The following is a 23072-nucleotide window of genomic DNA, read 5'->3' as shown; positions in this document are numbered from 1 at the left end:
AAAACCTCCGAATGGATTGTGTATTTTGCGAACCTTATGGGGATTTCTTTTCCCTTATCCACCTATGTCATCTGGAATTTTACCTCAGTATCAGGTCTTTGCCGCCGGCCGGAACATTCATCACATTGCATATTCACCGTCTCTTTCCGAGCCAAGACAAGCCAAAAGAAGTCAAAGCCCTTTGCTCATCCCGCTATGAGTGGTCAAAGTGAATTAAAGGGGAGATGGTGGAGTACCGTGATGAGCTTTATGACACTGTGATCGTTCTACGGCTTTCACGCGGAGGGATGAGGGCGTTATGATCCTAGCGGTGGACATTGACAATGATGGGAAAAGGGAGATACATTGAGCATGCCAAATGGTCACGAGGTGCATTTAGTGATATGAGTAATTCGCTAAAATCGAGTTTTTGATTTTTCCACTCTTCGCCTGAATCCAGTTTATGTCTTTGTCATACTCATCGTTTTGATGTATGATTTACTTGAATATTGTCAAGCTGCAGCGTCACTGAGCGGTATATTGATGAATGATTTGTTCACTCTATTGTGAGACCATAGGGTGATACCGTGATGACCTGATCCTTTAATGACGATTATGATATGCAATCTGTTCATCAATCATATTGTCTCTCCAAGCACTGCTGCTCTTCCTAACCATCCACCTTGAAAGGCATGATTCGGGCGAGGAGATCATCCAATCGACGAAGGGGCCGGATTCGCGGTGAGAGTGGACCGCATGCGATCTCGTCCGGCGTATAATGATTCATTGTCGATTGGTTCACGTTTTCATGATTGAGCAACGTGCTGGGCTGAGGGCGTGGTTGCGTCGTGCGTATATCGTGATGGAGTGAATCGTGATGGAGTGAATGAGTTGAGTTACCAAAGGAGGTCTCGCGGAATGCAGAAGCTCCTACCCGACGATCAAAGGTAGACTCAGCTGAAAAATATGCCACGTCATGACGTTCTACTAGATTCAAACCACGTGTCAAACCAGGATTTTCATCGCAAGCTTAAGATTTCTGGTCCACCTCTTGAAATAAAGTTGATTAATTTTGAGAAATAGGTCTCCTTATATTCAACAATCAAAATTAATATATGAAACACACGGAAAGATGTCAGAGAATATAACAGATATCAAAATATCTAAGAATCTCAATGAACTCTCTGAATTAATTGTACAGAAACCTTGGATATTAGCTAGTTCGAAAGGTGATCAAGATGTCTCACTAAAAGCTTTAAAGGCTACCAAAGATATATTTGATCTCGGTGAGCGAATTTTACAAAACAACTTATTATCCTTGTTGAATATACTGACGCTTAAACCTCATCCTATTCAGGTATATCTTTAGAACAAATTTCTCATTCTCATTTACATCCATTCTTACTTTCAATATTAGAACCACCAAGTATAAATACTAGATCATCATCTAATAAAAAACTTAAAAATAAAAATGAATTAGTAGAAGAAGAAAAAGAAGTTGATGTTGAAAGTTTTTTACCTTTTACACCTTTATCTGAATTAACAATTGAAGGATTAGATCCAGAACAAGTCTGGGAACAATTAGAATTACGTACAGAAGGAATTTCAAAAGTTATTAAAGAAGTTGGATCTGGTGAAAATAATGAAATAGAAGAACAAGATGAATTACAAGATAATGAATCTGAAACTGACTCAAATGAAAGTATGGATTTAGAAGAATTTAGACAAATGTTAATTGAAAGTGGTGAAGAGGAAGCTATAAATATGGATGATGAACAATTAAGAGAATTGATGGATGAGATGGACGACGAAGATTCCGACGAAGATGACGATGATGAAAATGAAGATTCAGAGGATGAGGATGAAGATGAAGATGAAGTTGATGAAAATGATATCGACCTTGATGAAGACGGGATTAGCGGAAGTGAGGAAGAGGAAGAAGTGGGTTTGGAGGAGGAAGATGAAGATATCAGTATTGACGAAGATGAAAACGAGGGTGAAGACGGGGATGAGAAAGACGACGACGAAGATGAAGAAGAAGGACTAGAAGACGAAGATGACGATGACGAATCTGCTTTATTCGGCGCTGGACCATCTCAACCACGCAAAGGCAAGAAAGCCCATCCTACATTGGATGATGATTTCTTTTCCATCGACGATTTCAATCGACAGACTGAGGAGCTTGAAGCTGGGCGTACGACTTCTGGGCGACTAGGAGGTGACGAGGACGACGAAGAAGATTTACAAGATGTCGGGGATTTGATGTTAAGTGGGGCAGGGGATGAAGAAGGTGAGTATCCCTAAAGCTCACATATAAAACAATTCACAGCTCTATGTTACGGCGATGACAGCGCTAACAGAATGTCATTCTACCAGAAATCATGTATTCCGATTTCTTCGAAAAGCCTAGGGGATTACCTCAGCCAGCACCGAAAGGGAAAGGCAAATTCAAGGAGCCTAAGGCAAGAGGAAAAGGCAAAGGCAAGAGCGTTAAATTTGATGAAGATGATATGATGGAACAACTTGAGGACGCGGAGGATGACGATGAGAACGCTGCATATGATACGATGGGGAGATTGAAAGGTGATCTGTTCGATAGTGACGAAGAAGAGGACGCAGAAGAAAAGAGTAAGTCTATATGCTAGTTGGAGTTCAGGAAGTTTCGAGGCTAAATAACGGTGTATAGATTTGTCGAATCATGAAAAACGCCAACTTGCCCTAGCCAAACAAATTGCTGAATTGGAGTCCGAAGCCATTGGACCTAAAGATTGGACGTTGTTAGGTGAAGCTACTTCAAAAGCTCGTCCTGAAAATTCGTTATTGGAGGAAAATCTGGATTTTGAACAAGTTCAAAAAGTCGTCCCTGTTATAACGGATGATAGCGTGAAATCACTTGAGGAGATCATAAAGACTAGAATTCTAGATGTAAGTCTTGAAAACTATCGCTTGACAGTTTTCACCTGTTGCACAGGAGAAGATTATCGCTTATCCACTTCCTGATCTAGAATAATTTCGACTCGCCAATACGTGTGAGAGCATATGAACCCACACCATACTTGCCATCGAGGTATTTCGAACTTCAAGATACTCAGTCGAATAAATCCCTCGCTCAAATATATGAAGAGGAATACCAAGCTGCTTCTAGTGGCAACAAAGTGAAAGACCCACGAGACGAGAAGCTCAAAAAGGCTCATGAAGAGATTGATGGGCTATGGAACGAGATTTGCTACAAACTTGATGCATTGAGCAGTTTGAACTTTGTTCCCAAAGCTGTGAGTCTCCGTACTTACACCCCTACGTTAGAATATACATAGAATGATAAGCTCGATGAGAGGAATAACAAACTGACATTCTGGTCAAATTGATAATAGCCAAAAGCTCAGATTACAACGATATCAGACTTACCTACAACAAGTATGGAAACTGCTTTACCATCAAATATGAATACGTCAACAATGTTGGCACCTCAAGAATTATTCAAAGCTCCTACATCATCATCACTTGTAGCTAGATCAGAATTAACTTCTGAAGAAGCTCAAAAAGCTAGACAAAAGAATCGAAAGGCAAAACAAGCTGAACAAAAGAAATTAGGTTCGATGGCTGATCTATACGGTAATAATAAAAAGAGAAAATCAGTAAGAGAAGAAAAAGATGAAGCTTTGAAAGGATTAGTGAAATCTGGTAAAGGTGTTACGGTCATTGGCAAAGGTGGTAAAGAGGTCAATAAAGCTCAAAAGCGAGCTGGTGAAGGTGTTGAGAATAGAGAAAGCGGCAAGAGGTTGAAACTGTAATCCCGATTCCAAATCGATACGTAGTACGATCTTACTTCTGGTCGATCTTCCTGTTGGAGTTTTGCAGTATGTCAGATATTTGAGCTTTGTATGTATGTTTTGCATGGCGATGTGAATGTTTGCTTGCTCCTCAACGGATAAGATTGCATGCCCTTCATGATGCTGGAATCGACCTTATAACCTGGATGCTGTGCCCATTACGAGAATGTTATTCGGGCTCGTCGGGCAGGTTTGCGGTTGTGATGACCTCCACCGGGATTGACCACGTCGTCAAACAAACAGAATACACAAACTAGTAGCAACTAAAAATAAAATATAATCTTGGCTAACATTTTATTGCATTACATCTCCTATTCTTATATAAATATATATACACGAGCTACATGCATTTGGAAGAGACACAACGTTCGAGAAGGTGAAAATAATCAAGTTAAGAATATCAATCTTCCAATTTTGTTCTCTCAAATTATAAGCCCGACTTAATAACATACACGAGTTATACGGGCAATTCAAAATTTCCTTCTTATTCTGAAGTTAAGCAAGAAATTAGTTATTTAAAGTGACGACTCAACCTTCCAATTTATCTAAAACTCATAATCACCATCACCACCATCATCACCACTATCATAATAATAGACCAAGATCAGTTTCAAGATCATCTTCTTCACCTTCACCTCCGCCCGAATCATATCTTTCACCTAGATCATCTCCCCTACCTTTCGGTGGGGGAGGAACAGGTGGTAATGGTAGAGGACCATCTAGAAAATCATTCACTAATAGCTCTTTGAAGAATAATAATAATAATAATAATTACAAAACCATTAGAAGTTCAAGTAAAGGAGGTGGATCAAATACTGAAAGACTTATTCCGAAATTTGACAAAGGCAAATCTAGAGAGATTGAAGAACAAGTCTTAGATTTAGATTTAGATCTAGATAATGAGTTAAATGAAGGTTTTTCTACTCAATATGGAGCATCCGCCAGTTCACCTTCATGGATTAGTGCCGAAAGTTCTCATGAATATTTAGATGATTTTGGAGGTGAACAAACTGAAAAAGAGAATAAGGAAAGAAAAAGAACCGCTGAAAGATTAGAGGTCGATAGAATGTAAGTGTTACTTCTATCACTCGAAATCTTCACTTGAATCATACTCAAATGAAAACGGCATCAGCTGACACAATACTTTTGTCCGCATCAGCGCATCATCATCTCCTGCTCCACCTTTGAATCGCTCTATACCAGGAAGAAGAACCTCAAAAGAACCTCATAACCATCCGACATCACCGACATTTACCCTTTTACCCATGATGTTGGGCTACCGTATACCGCTGTGGACAGTCAACGGTAGATTTAAACCCCGAACACTGGATTTACGGGTGAATATCACGAGAAGACGGTGCGAAGATGCTATATTGCTAGCTGCTGTCATTCTGGGTGTTTGGAAATTGGGTTATGAATGGGGTGAAAAGGCCCTGGCGGGTGGTAAGTTATGTGTTTCCATTGTTCCGCTTCTATTGACATGGCCGAGTGCTGATTTATACGTAGAAATAAGTCTTTTGGTTGGACTTTCGATTTTGTATACTACCTTGAGATTCCGCCCAATACGGCAGAAATTACCTTCCCCTCAACCATCGACTAACGGTAGACCACATTCTCCTCAGTTTGTCCCTACCTCATTAAATCCTAATAATGTGAGAGAAAGGATCGGCAGAAATTCTAACGCTGGTCCAAATTCCACTTTACCTGCGCTTTCACCCGGGCGAGATGATAGACGAGCAAGCACCATAGATCAAGATAGCCAGAATGGAATAGGAGCAAGAGGGTGTTTGTGGGGTACAGAACCTAGGGAATATAGGTATGTCATTCTACTTCTACCCAGTCGTCCTCAGTATCTGATCAAAAGCTGGAAAATATGATAGAGAGAGTCTAGACGACGGAATTTTCTTCGCAATATTTCTTGGACCGTTGGTAGCTTCGGCTTTACTACACGCCGCATTAACCCAATTATCAGTAAATCCACATTCACCTTTACCCGGCGATTGGAACATCGAATTTCCTTTGGTTTTACCATCTACTCCTGTCAGGAAGTTGAGTGGAAATTCAGGAATACTTTTGCCATCTCATGCCGATACCATCAAAGCTCTCAGCGCCCTGGCGACTTCTCGTCGAAATCTCGTTCAACTATTCACTTTATGCGGATTCGTCTTACTAGTTCATTTGGTCCGATCTTTACATTTGGAGATCAAGCAGAGTAAACAATCTGTATCTTGTTTCTTGCCAAACTCACCACACGAAACATCCGTAAGTCTGGAAAGGGAAAATAGCGATATACATTCAAAGTTTGCCAATCAACAGCAATCCCAAAACAATACCAGTGGGACTTACTGGCTCAGATTAGGAGAATGGAAACGTACGAAAAGTGTAGTTGGCTTTTCGTTCCTAGTCACTGGATGTTGTATCATTGTCAAAATCGTCACTGCCATCATCGGTAGAGGGGTCTGGAGCGGTATGTCAAGTGTTCCTGGCCGGACCGCCATTTGGGAAAATATACTAAAGCTGATGACATATGCTTCAGACATGTCGCCTTCCGATATAGTCATTGCGACGCTATTCTATCAGTTTAGTCTCTATGTGTGTGTGAGACTTGCAAGACGGGGCTTCACGCTTGGGGAATTGGCTGTAGTATGCAATGCTGCCACTGCCTTATTCATGGAAGTTGTTAATTTGACTAGAATGAAGGTGCGTTGGCTCTTTGGCATTTTAAGAGTTCATAGCTGACTTGTGGGGAATTATGACACAGATCGTTTGGCTACAAACGCCTTACATAAAGACATATCGTCTACCTACACCTTTATTAACCTTTCAGCTTGCTCTGATTCCAGGATCATTATTGGCTGGATTCCTTTTATCCCCATTGCTTTACCTCTCTCGACACTTAGCTCAAAAACCCGCACATAGATTACGATTCCCACATGAAAAACCTGTTCATCGTAGACTTCTTGCTCTTGGGTTTTACGCAGGTTCTGCTCTCGTTTGTGGTGGTCTAGTTGGACTTTGGACTCAGTGGTTATTAGGTGGGAGGAACCCATTCGTTTGGGTGGTTTATTGGTTCTTTGAGGGTAAATACACTTGGACTAGACCAGCCTTGATTAGTTACTGGGGAGGATTAGCTATGATTTCAGTTGCAGGCTGGAATAGACAACTTAGTAGAGCTAGAAAACACAAAAGATATACCGTCCCAGGATCAACGAATAAGATTGAGCAACCTATTTCATCGTCAACTCATAGAGATCATTCATCTGGAACAAACAGTGTAATCGTGGGCGCGAATGGAGATACAATTAGTGGAGTCGCAAGTTCCATGATGGATGCTGCAGACCAACGTATGCCAACTTTAAGCGTAAATGCAAGGAGGAAATTCTTTCACGCTTTAGCGGTAGTCATGTTCATACCTGGAATAGCTGTCGACGTGAGTTATTACAATCCAAAAAAAGGATCAAATCCTACGAAAGGGTTTTGTGCTGATCAGATCACTTCGATATAGCCCGCTTTCACTCACCTTTCTTTCTCGGTAGCTTTTGCTGCATTTAACTTTGCGGAATATATAAGATATTTCGCGTTATGGCCATTTGGCGTATCAGTTCATCTATTCTTGAATGAATTTTTAGATCATAAAGATAGTGGAACTGCTATTTTGAGTCATTTTTATCTTTTAGCTGGTTGTGCTTGTCCGCTTTGGCTAGAGGGGTAGGTAAAAATTCCCCCTACTCCAATGAGATTAGTAATTCGCGACTAATGAGTGAAACATAGTCCTTCGGAAATACTTTGCTATTTCGGTGTTTTGTCTTTAGGAATAGGTGATGCACTTGTAAGTTCACTAATCTGTTGCTGCGGCCCACAGAGGATCATCAGATTAATAAAAAGTGGATTTGATTGGATTAGGCAAGTATAGTAGGTAAAAAAATAGGAAAATTAAGATGGACATCTTGTTCAGGTAAAACAGTAGAAGGAAGTACAGCATTCTTATTATCAATGTTAGCTTGTTCATGTTTATTATGGGTTTTCGGATTAGTTGATCCATTTAAAGTGAGTTGACTATCTTCCTGGCCCATCTCATTCTAAGGAAGGAAATTTTGGCTGATGATATGATTATAGCCTTTGCCATATATCGTCACTACAACACTTTCTACATTGTTAGAAGCTTTTTCGGATCAAAATGATAATTTGATTTTACCAATGTACGGTTGGGCATTAGGTACTTTATTAGGTGTTTAAGGATACTTTGATCTTAGGCAGGAAATATGATTTGAACTGAGTTTAGATTAGCCTATTTCGTCAAACAGCATGTACACAAATGTGATTTATTTATGAATTAATGCAGCTAAAATCGATACACTTTCCTATTGCCGCGAAACAAATGAATACCTGTAACTGCGATTGCTTACTATAATATGAAAAGCCTTCAATACTAATTGATTATATGTTGATCACATTTACCAAAGAATAAAGTAAGAATAGGATATGATGATCAACGATTCTCGATAATTATTACATAAAAACTGTATACTTTGTGGTTATTCACCAAAAAACGAAAAACAAATTAAAAAAGGCGGATTCTTTTGATCCTTTTAAACCGGCATTTTATTTTTAAAACGGATTTGTTATAAATTTATAAATTTATGAATATATCCTATCAGATGGCTTAATCAATAACGTTATTTATAAAAGGGATTTCAAAACACACTATCGAAACTTTGATTAGATGTTTCTTGGCATATCATTTAATCGAATTTTTTAGCTTCGACCTCGTGATGTGATCCTTCCTACCATTAAGAACCGCATAAGGAGATATCAAATCAAGTTGAATTTGATTTTCACCTTTCCTTATTTCGGATACATATATATTTTGGATCCGTGAAAGCGCCTCATATACGCCAAATTACTATCTCGGATCGATAGATGGCGGAGATCTTCATTATTTCGATTGATAATTCTTGTATTTCAAGTATTTTATATACAAACTAAGAAAGCATCAATATAAATTCCAAGCTCGGAATTCTGTAAGCCGGTGGAAAACTTCAATCAGAAAAGGAAGGAAGTAACTTTTTTCATCTTCTTCTTGACTCGGACCTTGGACCTATTTTATTCTAAACAAAACAAAGGAGAAGTCATTCCGGTTAAAATAAAGTTTCGAACCCGATGGTTTTCGTTCTGTTTTGTATAGCATGCATGGAGGCTTTTGTGTTCCTTATAAAGAACAATTCCATTAGGAGAGATACTCGTGTTCGGAGATTTTTAAACTATAATCGAATTTATTGAAACCCTTGTTCCTTTAGATAAAAAAAAAAGGGTCTAATAGTAAAGACATCTGATATACCTCTTAGTTAGGCCTTCAGATTAACTTTAAAAATCGCCTCTCCGAAATTATTAGTACCAAAGAACAGGTATGAAGGAGACCCACTCTTTTTCGGGGCCAATTCGCCTTCTATTTCTTTTATTCGGAACAATGGTAAAATGTACTCTTTTACCGTTATTGTTTAGATTCGAGGTCTTATCGGATGGGAATCTGGACAATCAATGAACTTACATAAAGCGGGAGATCGACAGTAATCATTGTTCGCCTGCATCGATTTATTATACACGGGCATGCACAATCGTTTCGACCTAAACAAAATTTGATCTTCTGCTTTCTGAGGAAGTTCATGTTACGGTGTTCACGTAATTATTACTATTAGAGGTAAAAGAAAAATAATTAGTAATATGTTTGTTTAGTTGTTTACACCCACCTACTTAATTAAGATATGAAGTGATAATAAAAGGATCGTCAGGCTAAATATTACTGTTTGAGTAAAATTGTTCATATACATAATCATATACAATCTGAGCTATACGATTTGTGGTATCTTCCATCTTATTATATGTCTTTCCTCTACATCTAAACTTGTTTCTCACCTTCCATCATCTTTGCATATCGTATAATACAAAACAACTTTGATCGATCGTAAGAAGCGGTGCGAAATACATCCGCAGAGAAAGTGGAATTTCACCTTCACCTAGAATTGTCTCACTTTACAATACTTAACCTGAATTTCGACAGACGCTAAATATCATTCTCCGCGTCATCATAACAATTAATATCCTTTATTCGTCACAATATTCTCCCAATCTACTACTAGCCTATCTCAACACATCCGACAAACAGCACACGGTGTACCGGGTGCCTCCTACATCATCACCGATAGTACACAGGAATCAGAAATCACATTTTTCAGCTAGAGTTGTTGATCTCGTTTTTTGTTGGTGAAAAATACTCAAACGACAAACTGGAAATTAACCATAAAGAAGTCTCGGTAATAATTTAAGCTGTTGTAAAATAACGTACAAACAAAGGAACCAAAAGATTATTTCATCCTTATTTTGTTTCATAGATCATCCTCAAACCCCACATTAAACGGCATCATCACCTCGAAATTTGTTCGACATCATAATCCAAAGATAAAAATGATTAGATCAATCTCTGGATCATCTTCTTCAACAAATCCATCAACATCGTTCGCTGCTTTAGGATTTACTCCAAACGATTTAGAAACACCTTCAGCTGTTTCTGAAAAATTAGCAGCAGCTTCTGCACTAGCACCAACCACAACAACAATATCAAAACCTTCTACGTCATATAGTCAATCACCACGAAGAGCATTCTCTTTACCTTCTAAAATCAAATTACCATTTTCGTCACCTAGATTAACATCTTCACCTGTCTTAGGATTAGGTTCACCAATGATACCACTTCATTCACCTAATAATAGGTCTTCAGCAAGAAGATTTTCTTACGGTTTAAAATCACGCGTACATCATTATGCATTACCACTTAGCGTTGCTGGATTTTTCACACTTGCATTATTTGTTTGGATGTCAATAAATCCTTCGAATGAAGTTTCGCGATTTAATAGTTCAAGTAGATTACAATTATATGGAAGATCAAGATTTTCAGAAGAAGAACATGAACATAAAGTTAAAATAAATAGATTGAATCCTTTACCAGGGTCCGGTGTTAGTGAGGGATATGAAGAAGATGAAACTGGAATAAAATTTTTAGTTATGGACGAAGAAGAACTTATTGCAGAAGATGATTTATTTTGGGATTCTTACAAAGATCCAGAACCATTATCAAGAGAAGAACAAAAATTAGCAGATGAAATGAAAGCTCATAAAGCTGATGTAATTAAACAAGATAAACTTCAATCTTTAAGAGCATTAGTTTGGTGGTTAGCTGAAGGAGGTATTTTACCAAATAATTGGGAAGTACCTACAAAAGCATATCTTAAAAAAATTGGTGGAAGAGGTATGGAAAGATTATTAGAAGATATTGATGGTGGTGAAGAAGATGATGAAATTTTTGATAATGGTTGGGCAGAATTTGCTAATAAAAGATATAGAGTGGTTATATTTTCAAAGGTAAGTTGTCAATTTGGCCTTTCAAGCAAAATATGTTATTGACTTTTGGTTTTTCTTCACGTAGACTCATTGTCCTTATTCAAAGAAAGCTAAGTCTATCTTTGGAGAATACCATATATCACCTGCACCATTCATTATTGAACTTGACCAACGATGTGAGTTGTTTTTTTCTTCTATTTCCAACTCCTATCTCTTATACTGATTCGATATGTTTCTTACCTTAGCCGATATGGACAAGATTCAAACTCTCTTACAACGAATAACAGGCCGAAGAACCGTTCCTAATGTTTTGTTAGATTTCGCTTCTATTGGAGGATCAGATGATGTTACACTTTTACATTCTGAAGGCGGTTTACAAAGAAGATTAGAAGATATGGAAGTTTTACCTTTTGCAAGAAGAAGAAAATCTGCTACAGCTCCTAATCCAATTATTGAACCTATTGAAGCTATAAAACCTGAACATGAAATTGAAGGTGGTGCTGAAGAAACTGCTGGTATGCCTCAAGAAGATGAAATTGAAGTAATAGGAAATGCCGAATTGAAAAGACAAGTACGATCATTAGTTGAAGAAACAACTGATTCTTCAAGTGATGAATCTGAAATAGAAGAAGATATTATTTCTACTCCTAAATTACAAAAGAAAGACCTTTTACAGGAATTTGTAAATCGCGATTCAGAACTAAAAATTACAAACGCAGAAAGATTATATGTTAAGCGATTAGCACCAGGTACAGGGATTTTAGAATTAACAGATCCTCAAAAGAGAGGAAGTTGGAAAGAGGATGGTAATTTAATATAATTAATCAATAGGGGATTTAAGGATTTCATTTTGGGCTTTTTGTCGTTTCCATTTATCTTTAGTTATCACACACAAGTATCATAATATGTTGTCATTTATAGAAATATTGCAAATTCTTTCATTATCGATTATATACCTTCTTTTTCCATATTATACCTTTTTCAAATGATACCATTTTGTTCGATTCTCATAATTCAATGATCAATGTACAAATTACAAACATACATCTCATGCAATGCAATTTGTTTTTATTCATGCTTGAAGCAAAGTTACATGAAAAATATTACATTTTGCACTTATCTAGATTTGTCGCCTAAATTTGGGGAAGGAAAAGTGGGATAAGATTACATCGATATCATTGTTATATTATATAGATCCACATATGGGAAAGTTCATTCACCACCTTCTACCTTTACCGCTTAACATTCTCAGGAAACCTCCTCGTCTCATTGCCATAGCAGCTCCTAAACCATATACAATTCCACCTAAATGACCTGCAGAGTCAGTTCCTGAATTAGGTCTGAAGATTGCTCCATAGAAATCCCACTAAATCAGTTATATCCAAAATTAACAATCAGTGTTGACTCTTTTGAAATTGAAGACTAAACTTACTGCGAATATACCACTTATAGCTACCCAGACTGGCATTGGTATAACGAAAAACATCAAAACCGTTGATTGTGGAAACATTGCTCCGTAAAATGCTAATTACCTTTATTATCAATTACAACCTTCTTGTACTGAAAAGATTTTCGCTCACATAAACAAGCGTAAATAGCTCCTGAAGCACCTTCACTACCCATCCATCTGTCACTTTTCATTCTATGATATGTCAATGAAGTGAGTGAGGAGAAAATACCGGCTGGAATTATACAGTTAGTCGAGATTTGTTAACTGAAAGGAAAGCTGTGGATGATTTACCTCCTAGATATAAGCCTAAGAAAGCAGAAGAGCCCATCAAGCTATATGTTTTATTACATCAGCTCTACCATTCTTGACCTTTCTCTTGAATATGAGATCAATGGAAAGTGACTCACCCTGCTGCTGCTGGAGCTAGGAAATACAATCCCAAGCAATTCACGAAGATGTGAGATCCCGACATGTGTGAGAAAGCTGAAGTCACTAGAGTCCATCTAAGCAGCATGAATAATCAGCTTTGATGTTATAGAGGTATCGTTTCTGATTTGACCTGCGGGCTTAAGACACAATCTTGTTGATCGCTTCGACACAGCCAAAGATAAAACACTTACACCCTTCCAGAGAATACGTTAACTTCGTTCAATATGAAATTCTTTTGTAAAAAGAAGAATAAAGTCGGATCTCGGAATCGTTGCTATGTCAAATCCGATCAGAAACGTTTCTTTATCCTAGGTGTAGTCAGGTGAAAAAAAAGCTCACAGCACTCGAAATAGCATATTGCCATAATAAGAAAACACCTCCATTTATACCTATCAACCCGTATATCTACAAAAGACCAAAATATAAGCAGGTTCAGACTAATCAGATCAGAGTATTGCGGGCTTACCAAAGTCATTGTAGGCACTCTATCTATCCTACTTCTTAATCTTGAAAACCAATTCCCGCCGCCTGAACCTCCACTTCCACCATATTCATATCCACTACCTTTCGGAAAATAACTAGAACGAATCAATCCTTTCGGGGATGATCCAAAATTTCGTCTTATCAACATCGAGGTCGGATCAGATGTTGAAGGCTGTATACGTGAAGTGAAGAATGATGAATTGACTAATTTAAGGGATGATGAAGGGGAAGAAGTTAAGTGAATAGATCGGAAAGAAAACGGTCGAAGATTGCTTATTGAGGTCGAATTAATCCTCTGGGCAATGGTAAATGTATTTCGAAACGACATGGTGAGTTTCTTGTAGGCTGTTGTCCCAACCGAAGCGCAAATGAAATGAAATATGATTTACTTCGTTGATAAAATGGTTAATAAGAAGAACAATTAATCGATCTTTAATAATAAGTAAGAGATTGAAAAAGTGATGACGTTGTAAGAGATTTTCCCACGTGGTTCGAAAAGATTTTTCAGAATTGTTGACAATTTATTAGGTCCGCCTTGGTCTACCTTGTCTTTAGGTCATATAGAAATACTACAATCTTCAAATCAAACGAAGGCTCATCCACACCAGCAACGGGTACATTAGAGAAGAAGGATTTGAGATCATCGGCAAATGACCAGTCTACTCAGACGAAATTATTGTAAATAAGCAGCAAACAGGAGATCAACACTGGTCGTTAAATTAGATTGCCACTTACCTCTTATACCTAGATTGAACAGCAAGATGTCATTTCCTAAAGTATACACGGTCAATGGTCCATCTTCAACATCTTCAACCTCCTTACCATCATGGGTTGCAATTAAGACTAAATCAAAAGGTGGTCCAAATAAGAAGAAAAGAACTAAAACTCAACATTCAACTACTGATTTAGAATTAATTCAAGATTTCACTTTTCCAGGATCATCAATCAAAATAAAAACTACAGAAGATGGTCAACATGCTATAGCTACTGGAACATATAAACCAATGATAAAAGTTTGGGATCTTGAAAATTTAACAGTAAAATTTGAAAGAGTTACTGATGCTGAGAATGTTGATTTTGTTGTGAGTTTCTACTTGATTTGGAAAAAAGGAGCACAAGACGATTCATGACCATTTGTATTGGTACAAGGAACAGAGCTGATCAAGTTGGCAACTGACTCTCAGATACTATCAACGGATTGGACAAAAACATTACACCTTCAACGAGATAGATCATTAGCATTACATACTCAAGGAGGTTTACATCATTCAGTCAGATTACCTGTATATGGACGATCATTAGCATATCATTCTCCATCGGCAGACGCTATAATAGGATGTACAGGGACAGACGTTTATCGATTCAACTTGGAAGAAGGAAGGTATATGTCTCCTATAACTATAGCAAAAGGTTGGGAAGATGGAAGAGAATCCGAAGTGGAAGGTGTAAATGTTGTAGATGTTAATTCTCGTCATGGGTTATGGTCATTCGGCTTAGATGGAGGTGGTGGCGTAGTAGAATTTTGGGATCCAAGATCAAGAAACGCTCTTACTCGATTATGTTTACCTTCTTCAACTCTTTTACCTGCTCAAAATTTCGATATATCTTCCCTTGCTCCTGTTCAGAAATTATCTATAACAGCTCTATCATCTCATCCTACCGATGGATTATCTTTCGCTGTTGGTACATCCACTGGTCATACCTTATTATACGATTTGAGAAGTCCGACACCATTTGCAGTGAAAGATCAAGGTTATGGAGAAGCCATAAAACGGGTTGATTGGCTCAGGGGTGGTGGATCGCAGGAAGATGCAGGTAGAGTGATTAGTGCAGATAGTAAAGTCATTAAAGTGTGGGATAAGGCTGATGTGAGTACCCCTTCAATCCTCACTTACCATTCAATCAGTGCAGCAATACAGAAAGCTGATATGTAGACGATTATCTTTCATAGCCATCTAACAATCACTTATCTTTGCATCCTCCAGCATCTCTTGTCGATTTACATGCAGTGCCTCAATCTGGTGTCCTTATGGTAGCTTGTGATTCGCCTCAATTATCATCTTACTATATCCCTGAAATAGGTCCAGCACCTAAATGGGCAAGCTTCTTGGATAGCGTTACTGAAGAAATGGCTGAAGATTACAGTGGTTTGGGTAAAAGTGCTTATCAAGATTTCAAATTCGTCGACAGAGCGGAATTGGACACGTAAGTCGACTTAAACCCTTTACTTTCACTCATTTCCCGTGATTGGAAATCTAGACTAACATGATACGAATGAATAGTCTCGGTCTTACTCATCTTATCGGTACACCAACTCTCAAACCATACATGCATGGATACTTCCTTTCTCTCAAATTGTATACAACAGCAAGACTCATTGCCAACCCACAATCATACGCTGAATATAGGGATAAAATGGTTAATGAAAAACTCAGAGCTAAGACAGAAAGCAGAATTAGAGCAAGGAAAGATCAACCCAAAGTCAATAAAGCTTTGGCTGAACGAATTAGGCGTACAGAAGAGAGAGAACGGCTCAAGAAATCTAAGCGAACGAAGGGAGAGGATGAAAATGACGAAGAAGACGAAGAAGCTGAATCTGAAGCGGAAGCAGAAGATGGAGAACAAGGTGGTTTACTGGCTGATCCTCGATTCAAAGAGATCTTCGAAAACCCTGAGTTTGAGGTTGATGAGGAGAGCAGGGAATTCGCTTTACTCAATCCTGCTACTGCCAATAACAATGTGAGTCTGCCAGTGCTTATAACTCTCATGCCATGAGCTGAATGCTTGACATCAACCAGGCAAAGAGGAAGACTGCTGTTGAAGATGAGGAGGAGGAAAGTGATAGATCTTCATCAGGCCTGGAAGATGAGGATGAATCAGATGAAGACGAAGAAGATGATAGTGAAGGAAGCGATAGTGATGATGGGGGTGAGTTGATTCATCCCATCTCAATTGAATAAATACCTGATTTAGTTCAAATTCGCAGATTTGGGTCAATACGATCCTCGTAAACTTAAATCAACAGATCCTAAACGGGTTTTACCAACAATACGATCACATCCAAGATTGGTTGTCGGGGAATCTTCAAAAACTTCAGGTCCAAGTAAACAATCGACATTTGGTCAAAGACTTAAAAATTCTTCAAATGATCATAATGGTAATAATAATAACAACAATGGATTTGAAAATGACAAAAGTATTTTGGCAATGCGTAAATCAGCTGATGGAGGTATGGAAATGTCTTTTATACCTTCTTCGAAATCTACCAAATCAGGAAAAGCAAATGATGATGATGATGAACAAGATGAATATAATGGAGGAACACGTAGAAAAGATAGAAAAATTGAAAAATTCGGAAATGGTTTAGAAAAAGGTGGTGAAGAATCAGATAATGATGATGATTTACAAGATAGAAGTGGTAGAACTAAAAGAAGACATCCTGGTAGAAGTGCAAGTAAAAATGCGTTTAGGAAAAGGTAGACTACTCTCTTGTTGCATTACAGACTATGTTTTCAAATTATGTATAATGACGATGTTAAGCACTATCTAATTATCATTTATTTTCTTCTATTGGGTCGATGTTTCGATAAAATCAACCAAGTAAAAATTATCCCACATTCTTTATGTACAGCTTCAATTGGTTTAATAAAGAGTTTACTACAGAGAAGAACTATTATGATCGATATAATTCATCCATAATTATCCCTCAATCATTCAATTCTGTTTTGCTACTATTTATCTTGTTTTCCATTTACATCAGAATGTCCAAGATTTAAATCAGGTTGAATTAAATTCCTTATTCGTTGTTTCAGTACTTTTAATTCTGGGAATCCTCCTTCCGTCTAAAACGTAATCGAAAAAGAAGTAATTAGCTTATATTCAATTAAATTACCAGAGTAAATATACTCCATTTAAAAATGATATGTCTCTCTTTTTATCTTTTTGCCTCTTTTTCTTTTTTTTTTGCTCTATATAAATGTGTCCTTTTTCAAATAGATGCACGAAAATAATTGACTTACTTTCCTATCCCAAACTAATTCATCTCCTTTTCCTAATCCAATATCAACCCAAACTCTAAATCTACCACCAGTTTCAGGTGAATTTAAAGGAATTAAAGTTATTGTACGTATTAAAGGTGAAGGAAAAGTAAGAAATAATTCAGTTTGAATCCAAGTTGCTCTTGGTGCCCTATTCAAGATTTTTATTAGTATATTTCATATTTTATCTTTTTGTGAGTCATCTGTTCAAATGGAAAATAAAAACTTACCATCTACATCTATCACAAAATTCAATAATTAAATTAGGTTTAAATTCATTTAATTTAGGACTTATAAATTGTTCTTCTTCATGTTGTTGTTGTTGTTGTTGTTGTTGATGATGATGATGATTTTGTTTTTGTTCTTCTGGAGGTGTTAAATCACCTTTTTCTTTATTATCATTCGTATCATTGTCATCATTTCTTTCTATTTTGTTTTCAGGTGTAGGTGGTCTATGAATCGTAAATTCAGTTGCATGTTTTGCTTTTGAAGGTGGATCAATTGGTACAGGAGGTTTAAATTGATTTTCATCAATTTCAATTGGTTGCGTTTTGGTTGATTTATGTGCCATTGTAGATGCACTTGCAGGTTGTATTTGATTTTCAGAATGATTGTGAGAAGGGTCACAATCTTCGCATACTTCTTTAGAGGACATGATTGCTGTTTGATGTGTTTGTAGATGTGATGATAATAAATCTTCAAGTTTGATGATCAGAGATGATTAGGTAGTCAAGGTACTTTGTGAATCGGGGACTCTAAGATATGATATTGAAGATTGAAATGCTAAGTAAGAAAAGATCAACAAGAAGATAAGGACAATTAGTCAAGTTTGAAATGTGGAGTTGAGAGATTACAAATGGATTATGACGAAATATCAGTGCCTGACCTGATTCCGATAAGAAAGACTCGAATCCAATGATGTTGAGTTAAATGGTATGCGATGTCTTCAGGATACTGCATTCTGTCATGCAAGACATAATCAATTGTAAGATACAGAATGGAGAACGTCAAGTGAGCATTAGAGATGTGTTCGAATAAAACACCTCGACGAGCTAATATCGACCGTCTTCTAGAGCTTTGATTTTCGATTGTTATGGTGTATGTCTATTTCCCTCCTAATTTGTATGCGTGTGCTGACACATATGAGGTATAGACTTTAATAGTGAGCGATATCGAGCAAATATGTTCAAGAGGTACGAATTCAAAGATAACGAAACAGAAATATAGGATTGGGAACAAGGATCTTATGATGCTTTACAATCACTTTTTAATCAAAAAACATGTCCAAGTCCTGAAAAAGTATTTAAAAGTTTAGGTAAAATAAAATCAAATTTACAAGCAGGAGATAAAACAATGTTATATCCTATAGTGTAAGTTTTTAATCTCAAAAAAGATAAAAAGATAAATTTTATCTTAATCAATTTTATTTTTAATGTAACAAAAATACTTGTAAAACTTATTAAAAAAATTGGTTAATTTTTTGTTTTCTGTTGGATAGATTAAAAGAAGCTTATAAACTCTTATGTGCTGAATTAAGATTATATTATGATGAAGGTAAGATTTATATCAAATATTAGTTTTATCAGGATCAATATTTATTATAATTTCTTGATGTTCAAAATCAGAATCAGCAGAAGAATTTGCATTATCAGTAGGATTTTGGCCTGCTTTTTCAGATTCAATTGAAGCTTTAACAATTTTAAAATCTCTTAATTCAAAATTAATTATACATAGTAATGTAGATAATCAATCATTTGAAAAGTAAGCATTTCTGAATCACATTTCACACAAACATTTCAGAGTTGAAATTATAATTACAGAACTAGAAAGAAATTAGAAGGTGATTGGGGAATTTTTGATAATGTTTTCACAGCTGAAGATAGTATGTTTATTTCCCATTCTTATTTAACCTATTTCTGAATTTCAGAATTATTCATTGATACAAAATTTCCTAATTGCTCAATTAATATGATATGTTGATGATACATTTTAGTTGGAAGCTATAAACCAGATTATCGAAATTTTCATTATGTATTAGAATCATTAGAAGAAGAATATGAAATAAATTCAAATGAAGTTTTAATAGTTGCTAATTCAAAACGTGCTGATATTGCTCCGTAAGTTAAATCATCAAATTACCTTTTTTTTTTTTTTTTTTTTTTTTTTTGGGATATACACAATAAAGCTAATTTTTGTTATTACTTATTTTGGTAAGTGCAAAGAGATTAGGTTTAAAAAGTGTTTGGATAAATCGACCAGAAGCTATATTAGGTGTTAAAGGATTTGAAGATATTAAAGCTGATTTTGAATTTTCAAGTATGAAACATTTCGCTATAAGTTTAAAAGATATAATGGAAAATGACGATTAAATTTTAATTTTTTTCTCAAAGATTATTATATAATTTAGCAGATATCACTATAGCGATGATAATGCATACAACTAGAGAAAGAAATTTATCCTTTACCTATACTTGCTTCCCAATGTTTATTATACAATTTAAAAGTACTTATAAAAGCAGCGAATAATCCAGTTAAACATTTCATAGGTTCTTCTATTATTTCAAAATTCAATTCTAAAACATCATATCCTACCAAAATCAAATCGAATCAAATCAATAAAGAGAAAATAGATTTATTGAATTATTTAATTAACTTACCAACAAAAATTAAATCAGATAATAATTTTCTATTTGTCCATTTAATATCATTTAATTCTATTTTTCTTTTTTCTAAATTATTAGATGAATTTATAATTTTAGGTATTGTATTTAAATGTAATTTATATAATCCCATTATTGTAGTTAATAACCAAAATCGACTATTACCCAAAAAATAAAAACAAAACAAAATTAATTTATTACAATTTAAACCCCGCCAAAAAAGAAATCTTGACTTACTTTGACCAATTATCAGATTTATTACCTATTTTTTTATTTATAAATCCTAATTTACTAAAACAAGTTATATCATCTGATAAAGCTGAGAAAAGATCAATTAAATGTTTTATTAATGTTCTAGCTGACATTGGTTCTGAAGATAATAAATCAGAAAGTGGATGTAAAGGATTAAATAGTAATAAACATTTTCTAAATCAATTTATTAGCTTTTTTGTCTTTCTTATTAAATAGATAATCATGATTTTATCGTTATTTGCTTACAAAATATAAATATTATTGACGATTATGAAAAAAAAATTCCATAACTTACCTCGTTAAGGATAATCCTGAAATAGCTATTTTCATTCTTTTTGAATTTGATTTAAACCATGGTGAGAGAGGCCGTATCTTATTTATTAAGCTTAGGAGGTATAAGTAAGTCCTCAGAGTATACTGTATACATTTCTGTAAAAGTAGATTAAAAATTATTCAATTATCAGTATAATTTTCTCTAAAAATACAATTTAAATGATCATATTCTTCGCCTAAATATAGTACTTATCTTTTAACTCACTAAGATTTTATCTCTTCCATTACTTGTATCAATTATCCTAGCTAAAACATCTACAGTCATTGGATCTTTCTTATTTCCACCTTTTGATTCTAAATAATTTTCATATTTTCGATTTGTTGATATAATTGAATTCGATTGAAAAGAATTATTATTAATTGATAAACCTAAAGCATCTAATTCATTATTAATTGGTAAATTATTTGTTGAATCCCAAATTATTTCTCTTTCTTTACCATTCCTTTTATTAGGTGATAAATCAGATCTCCAAGATTGTTCAAGTGAAATAGGTTGTAAATTATTCATTATATTTGAGTTTTTTCCCCTTGGATTTGAATATGAATCAGAAGAAATTGATGAGTACTTTTGATGATTTGCCCAAGGTTGTAGATCAGTTTGAAATGAATTGGATTCAGGTGGTGAAGGATATGGATGTAAGGTTGAATTAGGTGTATTTTTCCAGATACTTGAGTGCGAGTGCGAGTGAGAGTGAGAGTGAGAGTGATGGATTGACTCGCGATTTTCTGGATTGATAGAGGTTGATTTCCTTGAAGCTATTGGATCCGACATGGATTTGTATTTGATCCGTACAATTGTGTTGTCAAGATCATGTATATATTCAGAGTAGATTGAAAAGTAACATGAGATATGAGCTTGAAACGATCACGAGCCAAGAACAATTCACGGATAAACAATTAAACGCGTCAATCTCATGTCAATGTCAATGTCAATGTCCACCACGGCTTTGGCCTTGAATTACATTACCTCGCTGCGTCATACTCAATTCTTCTTCGAATTCAAACAATACTTTAAGATCAACTAGCATATCGAGAAAAGGTCCACAAATCACTACTAGTCAAAATTCTACACTCAATTGACACACTTTGTAATTACAACTTTTCCTCCCACCTGTACATTTTATCAAACGATATGACTTCGATATCAAGGTTAAACGGTACATTATCACCTTCAATACCATCTCGATCAGGAGCTTCATCACCTTTAAGACAAAAGTGAATTTTATACTCATTGATCAATAAATAAATGATAAACTAATATAAGATATTTGTTATAGATTTCCTTCAGATAATTTAAGACCATTTATAAAAACTTTACTTATTAAAACATTTACAAATTTAAATTGGGATTTAAATGATAAATTAAAAATGTCAAAATATAGTAAAGAAGTATCAGAGGTGAGAGGATATTTTTTTTTTTTTATTTATTTATAATCATCATAAAATAATACAAAAATAAAGAAGTTCAATATTATTAACGTTTTTTATTTTCTTATTTTTATTTTATATAGAAAGTTAAACAACGTATGATTGAAATTGAACCTCGTGGATTTAAATATATAGTAAGTCATTGGGGAAAAAAAAAAAGTAAAAAAAATTAATTATTAAATTAAATATTTGGATTTTAGGTAACAACTACTTTAACTGAAAATTTAGGACAAGCAGGAAGGTAAGATTTTTATCCAAAAATCAAATTATCAAATATATATACTAACTAAAATATCACTTACTATTTAATAGAGCAGATTTAGCATGTCATTGGGAAGATACAGATTCAGCAATACAAGAAATGTTTAGTAATGTAAGTTTTTATTATAATAATATTATCATTTTTAATTTTCAACCAAGTAAAATTGTTTTTTTTTTTAAAAAAAAAGAAAAAAATCAATTAAAAAGTTATAATGATTTTAAATTGATCTAAATTTTAAAACTTTTTTTACAGGATTCGATAATTTTCACTTGTTTAGCTTTTGCTATACGTCTTCCTTAATTGTAATTTATTCATTAAGAAGATTATTTATAATCATTGTTTTCAAAGCAAATAATTTGATACGATAATCTGTTTTGATTATTTATACACATTCAATCATTAATCAAAGAATCATTCTGATCCCATCATCGGAAAATCATTTCAAAGGAATTACAGTACCTTTATAATGCGTAGTTAACGATCAATTAATGACAACCACCAAAAACAATCGTTCATATGCCTGTGTCCGTGAAC

The 23072-nt window shown here is 35.2% G+C and overlaps 8 protein-coding genes across 8 annotated transcripts; 5 read left to right on the top strand and 3 right to left on the bottom strand.

Annotated features, from left to right (window-relative positions):
- Positions 1–1111: 1111 nt before the first annotated feature.
- Positions 1112–8045, top strand: I206_103079 (uncharacterized protein; the record flags this gene model as incomplete). Its single annotated transcript, XM_019153682.1, has 16 exons — positions 1112–1265; positions 1337–2269; positions 2356–2607; positions 2666–2904; positions 2985–3251; positions 3351–3766; positions 4407–4877; positions 4969–5252; positions 5316–5625; positions 5690–6276; positions 6346–6509; positions 6571–7239; positions 7315–7517; positions 7581–7638; positions 7713–7856; positions 7926–8045. The coding sequence occupies 16 exons, from the start codon at positions 1112–1114 to the stop codon at positions 8043–8045; spliced, it is 5271 nt and encodes a 1756-aa protein (XP_019013843.1).
- A 2226-nt stretch (positions 8046–10271) lies between these two features.
- On the top strand, positions 10272–12024 carry I206_103078 (glutaredoxin; the record flags this gene model as incomplete). The annotated part of the gene is made up of 3 exons (XM_019153683.1): positions 10272–11225; positions 11290–11380; positions 11450–12024. 3 exons carry the CDS (start codon positions 10272–10274, stop codon positions 12022–12024), a joined length of 1620 nt encoding a protein of 539 aa, XP_019013844.1.
- Positions 12025–12420: 396 nt separating this feature from the next.
- I206_103077 (uncharacterized protein) lies at positions 12421–13894 on the bottom strand (the record flags this gene model as incomplete). The annotated part of the gene is made up of 8 exons (XM_019153684.1): positions 12421–12570; positions 12637–12728; positions 12785–12886; positions 12946–12986; positions 13062–13157; positions 13275–13357; positions 13423–13488; positions 13550–13894. The coding sequence occupies 8 exons, from the start codon at positions 13892–13894 to the stop codon at positions 12421–12423; spliced, it is 975 nt and encodes a 324-aa protein (XP_019013845.1).
- Positions 13895–14327: 433 nt separating this feature from the next.
- On the top strand, positions 14328–17046 carry I206_103076 (uncharacterized protein; the record flags this gene model as incomplete). Its single annotated transcript, XM_019153685.1, has 6 exons — positions 14328–14648; positions 14751–15434; positions 15518–15771; positions 15849–16305; positions 16365–16494; positions 16553–17046. The coding sequence occupies 6 exons, from the start codon at positions 14328–14330 to the stop codon at positions 17044–17046; spliced, it is 2340 nt and encodes a 779-aa protein (XP_019013846.1).
- A 251-nt stretch (positions 17047–17297) lies between these two features.
- Positions 17298–18258, bottom strand: I206_103075 (uncharacterized protein; the record flags this gene model as incomplete). The annotated part of the gene is made up of 3 exons (XM_019153686.1): positions 17298–17408; positions 17586–17754; positions 17834–18258. The coding sequence occupies 3 exons, from the start codon at positions 18256–18258 to the stop codon at positions 17298–17300; spliced, it is 705 nt and encodes a 234-aa protein (XP_019013847.1).
- Positions 18259–18600: 342 nt separating this feature from the next.
- I206_103074 (haloacid dehalogenase, type II) lies at positions 18601–19972 on the top strand (the record flags this gene model as incomplete). The annotated part of the gene is made up of 9 exons (XM_019153687.1): positions 18601–18614; positions 18677–18701; positions 18757–18765; positions 18831–18973; positions 19102–19157; positions 19229–19364; positions 19424–19485; positions 19597–19720; positions 19819–19972. The coding sequence occupies 9 exons, from the start codon at positions 18601–18603 to the stop codon at positions 19970–19972; spliced, it is 723 nt and encodes a 240-aa protein (XP_019013848.1).
- An 85-nt stretch (positions 19973–20057) lies between these two features.
- On the bottom strand, positions 20058–21620 carry I206_103073 (uncharacterized protein; the record flags this gene model as incomplete). Its single annotated transcript, XM_019153688.1, has 5 exons — positions 20058–20191; positions 20261–20421; positions 20501–20689; positions 20811–20944; positions 21054–21620. The coding sequence occupies 5 exons, from the start codon at positions 21618–21620 to the stop codon at positions 20058–20060; spliced, it is 1185 nt and encodes a 394-aa protein (XP_019013849.1).
- Positions 21621–21980: 360 nt separating this feature from the next.
- I206_103072 (uncharacterized protein) lies at positions 21981–22838 on the top strand (the record flags this gene model as incomplete). The annotated part of the gene is made up of 6 exons (XM_019153689.1): positions 21981–22063; positions 22126–22246; positions 22360–22410; positions 22477–22517; positions 22589–22649; positions 22791–22838. 6 exons carry the CDS (start codon positions 21981–21983, stop codon positions 22836–22838), a joined length of 405 nt encoding a protein of 134 aa, XP_019013850.1.
- Between the last annotated feature and the right edge of the window lie 234 nt (positions 22839–23072).

This window comes from Kwoniella pini, chromosome 4 (genome assembly GCF_000512605.2).
Source record: "Kwoniella pini CBS 10737 chromosome 4, complete sequence".
Classification (NCBI taxonomy): domain Eukaryota; kingdom Fungi; phylum Basidiomycota; class Tremellomycetes; order Tremellales; family Cryptococcaceae; genus Kwoniella; species Kwoniella pini.
Note: the sequence above shows the minus strand (reverse complement) of the source record. Positions and strands in the feature narration are given on the sequence as shown.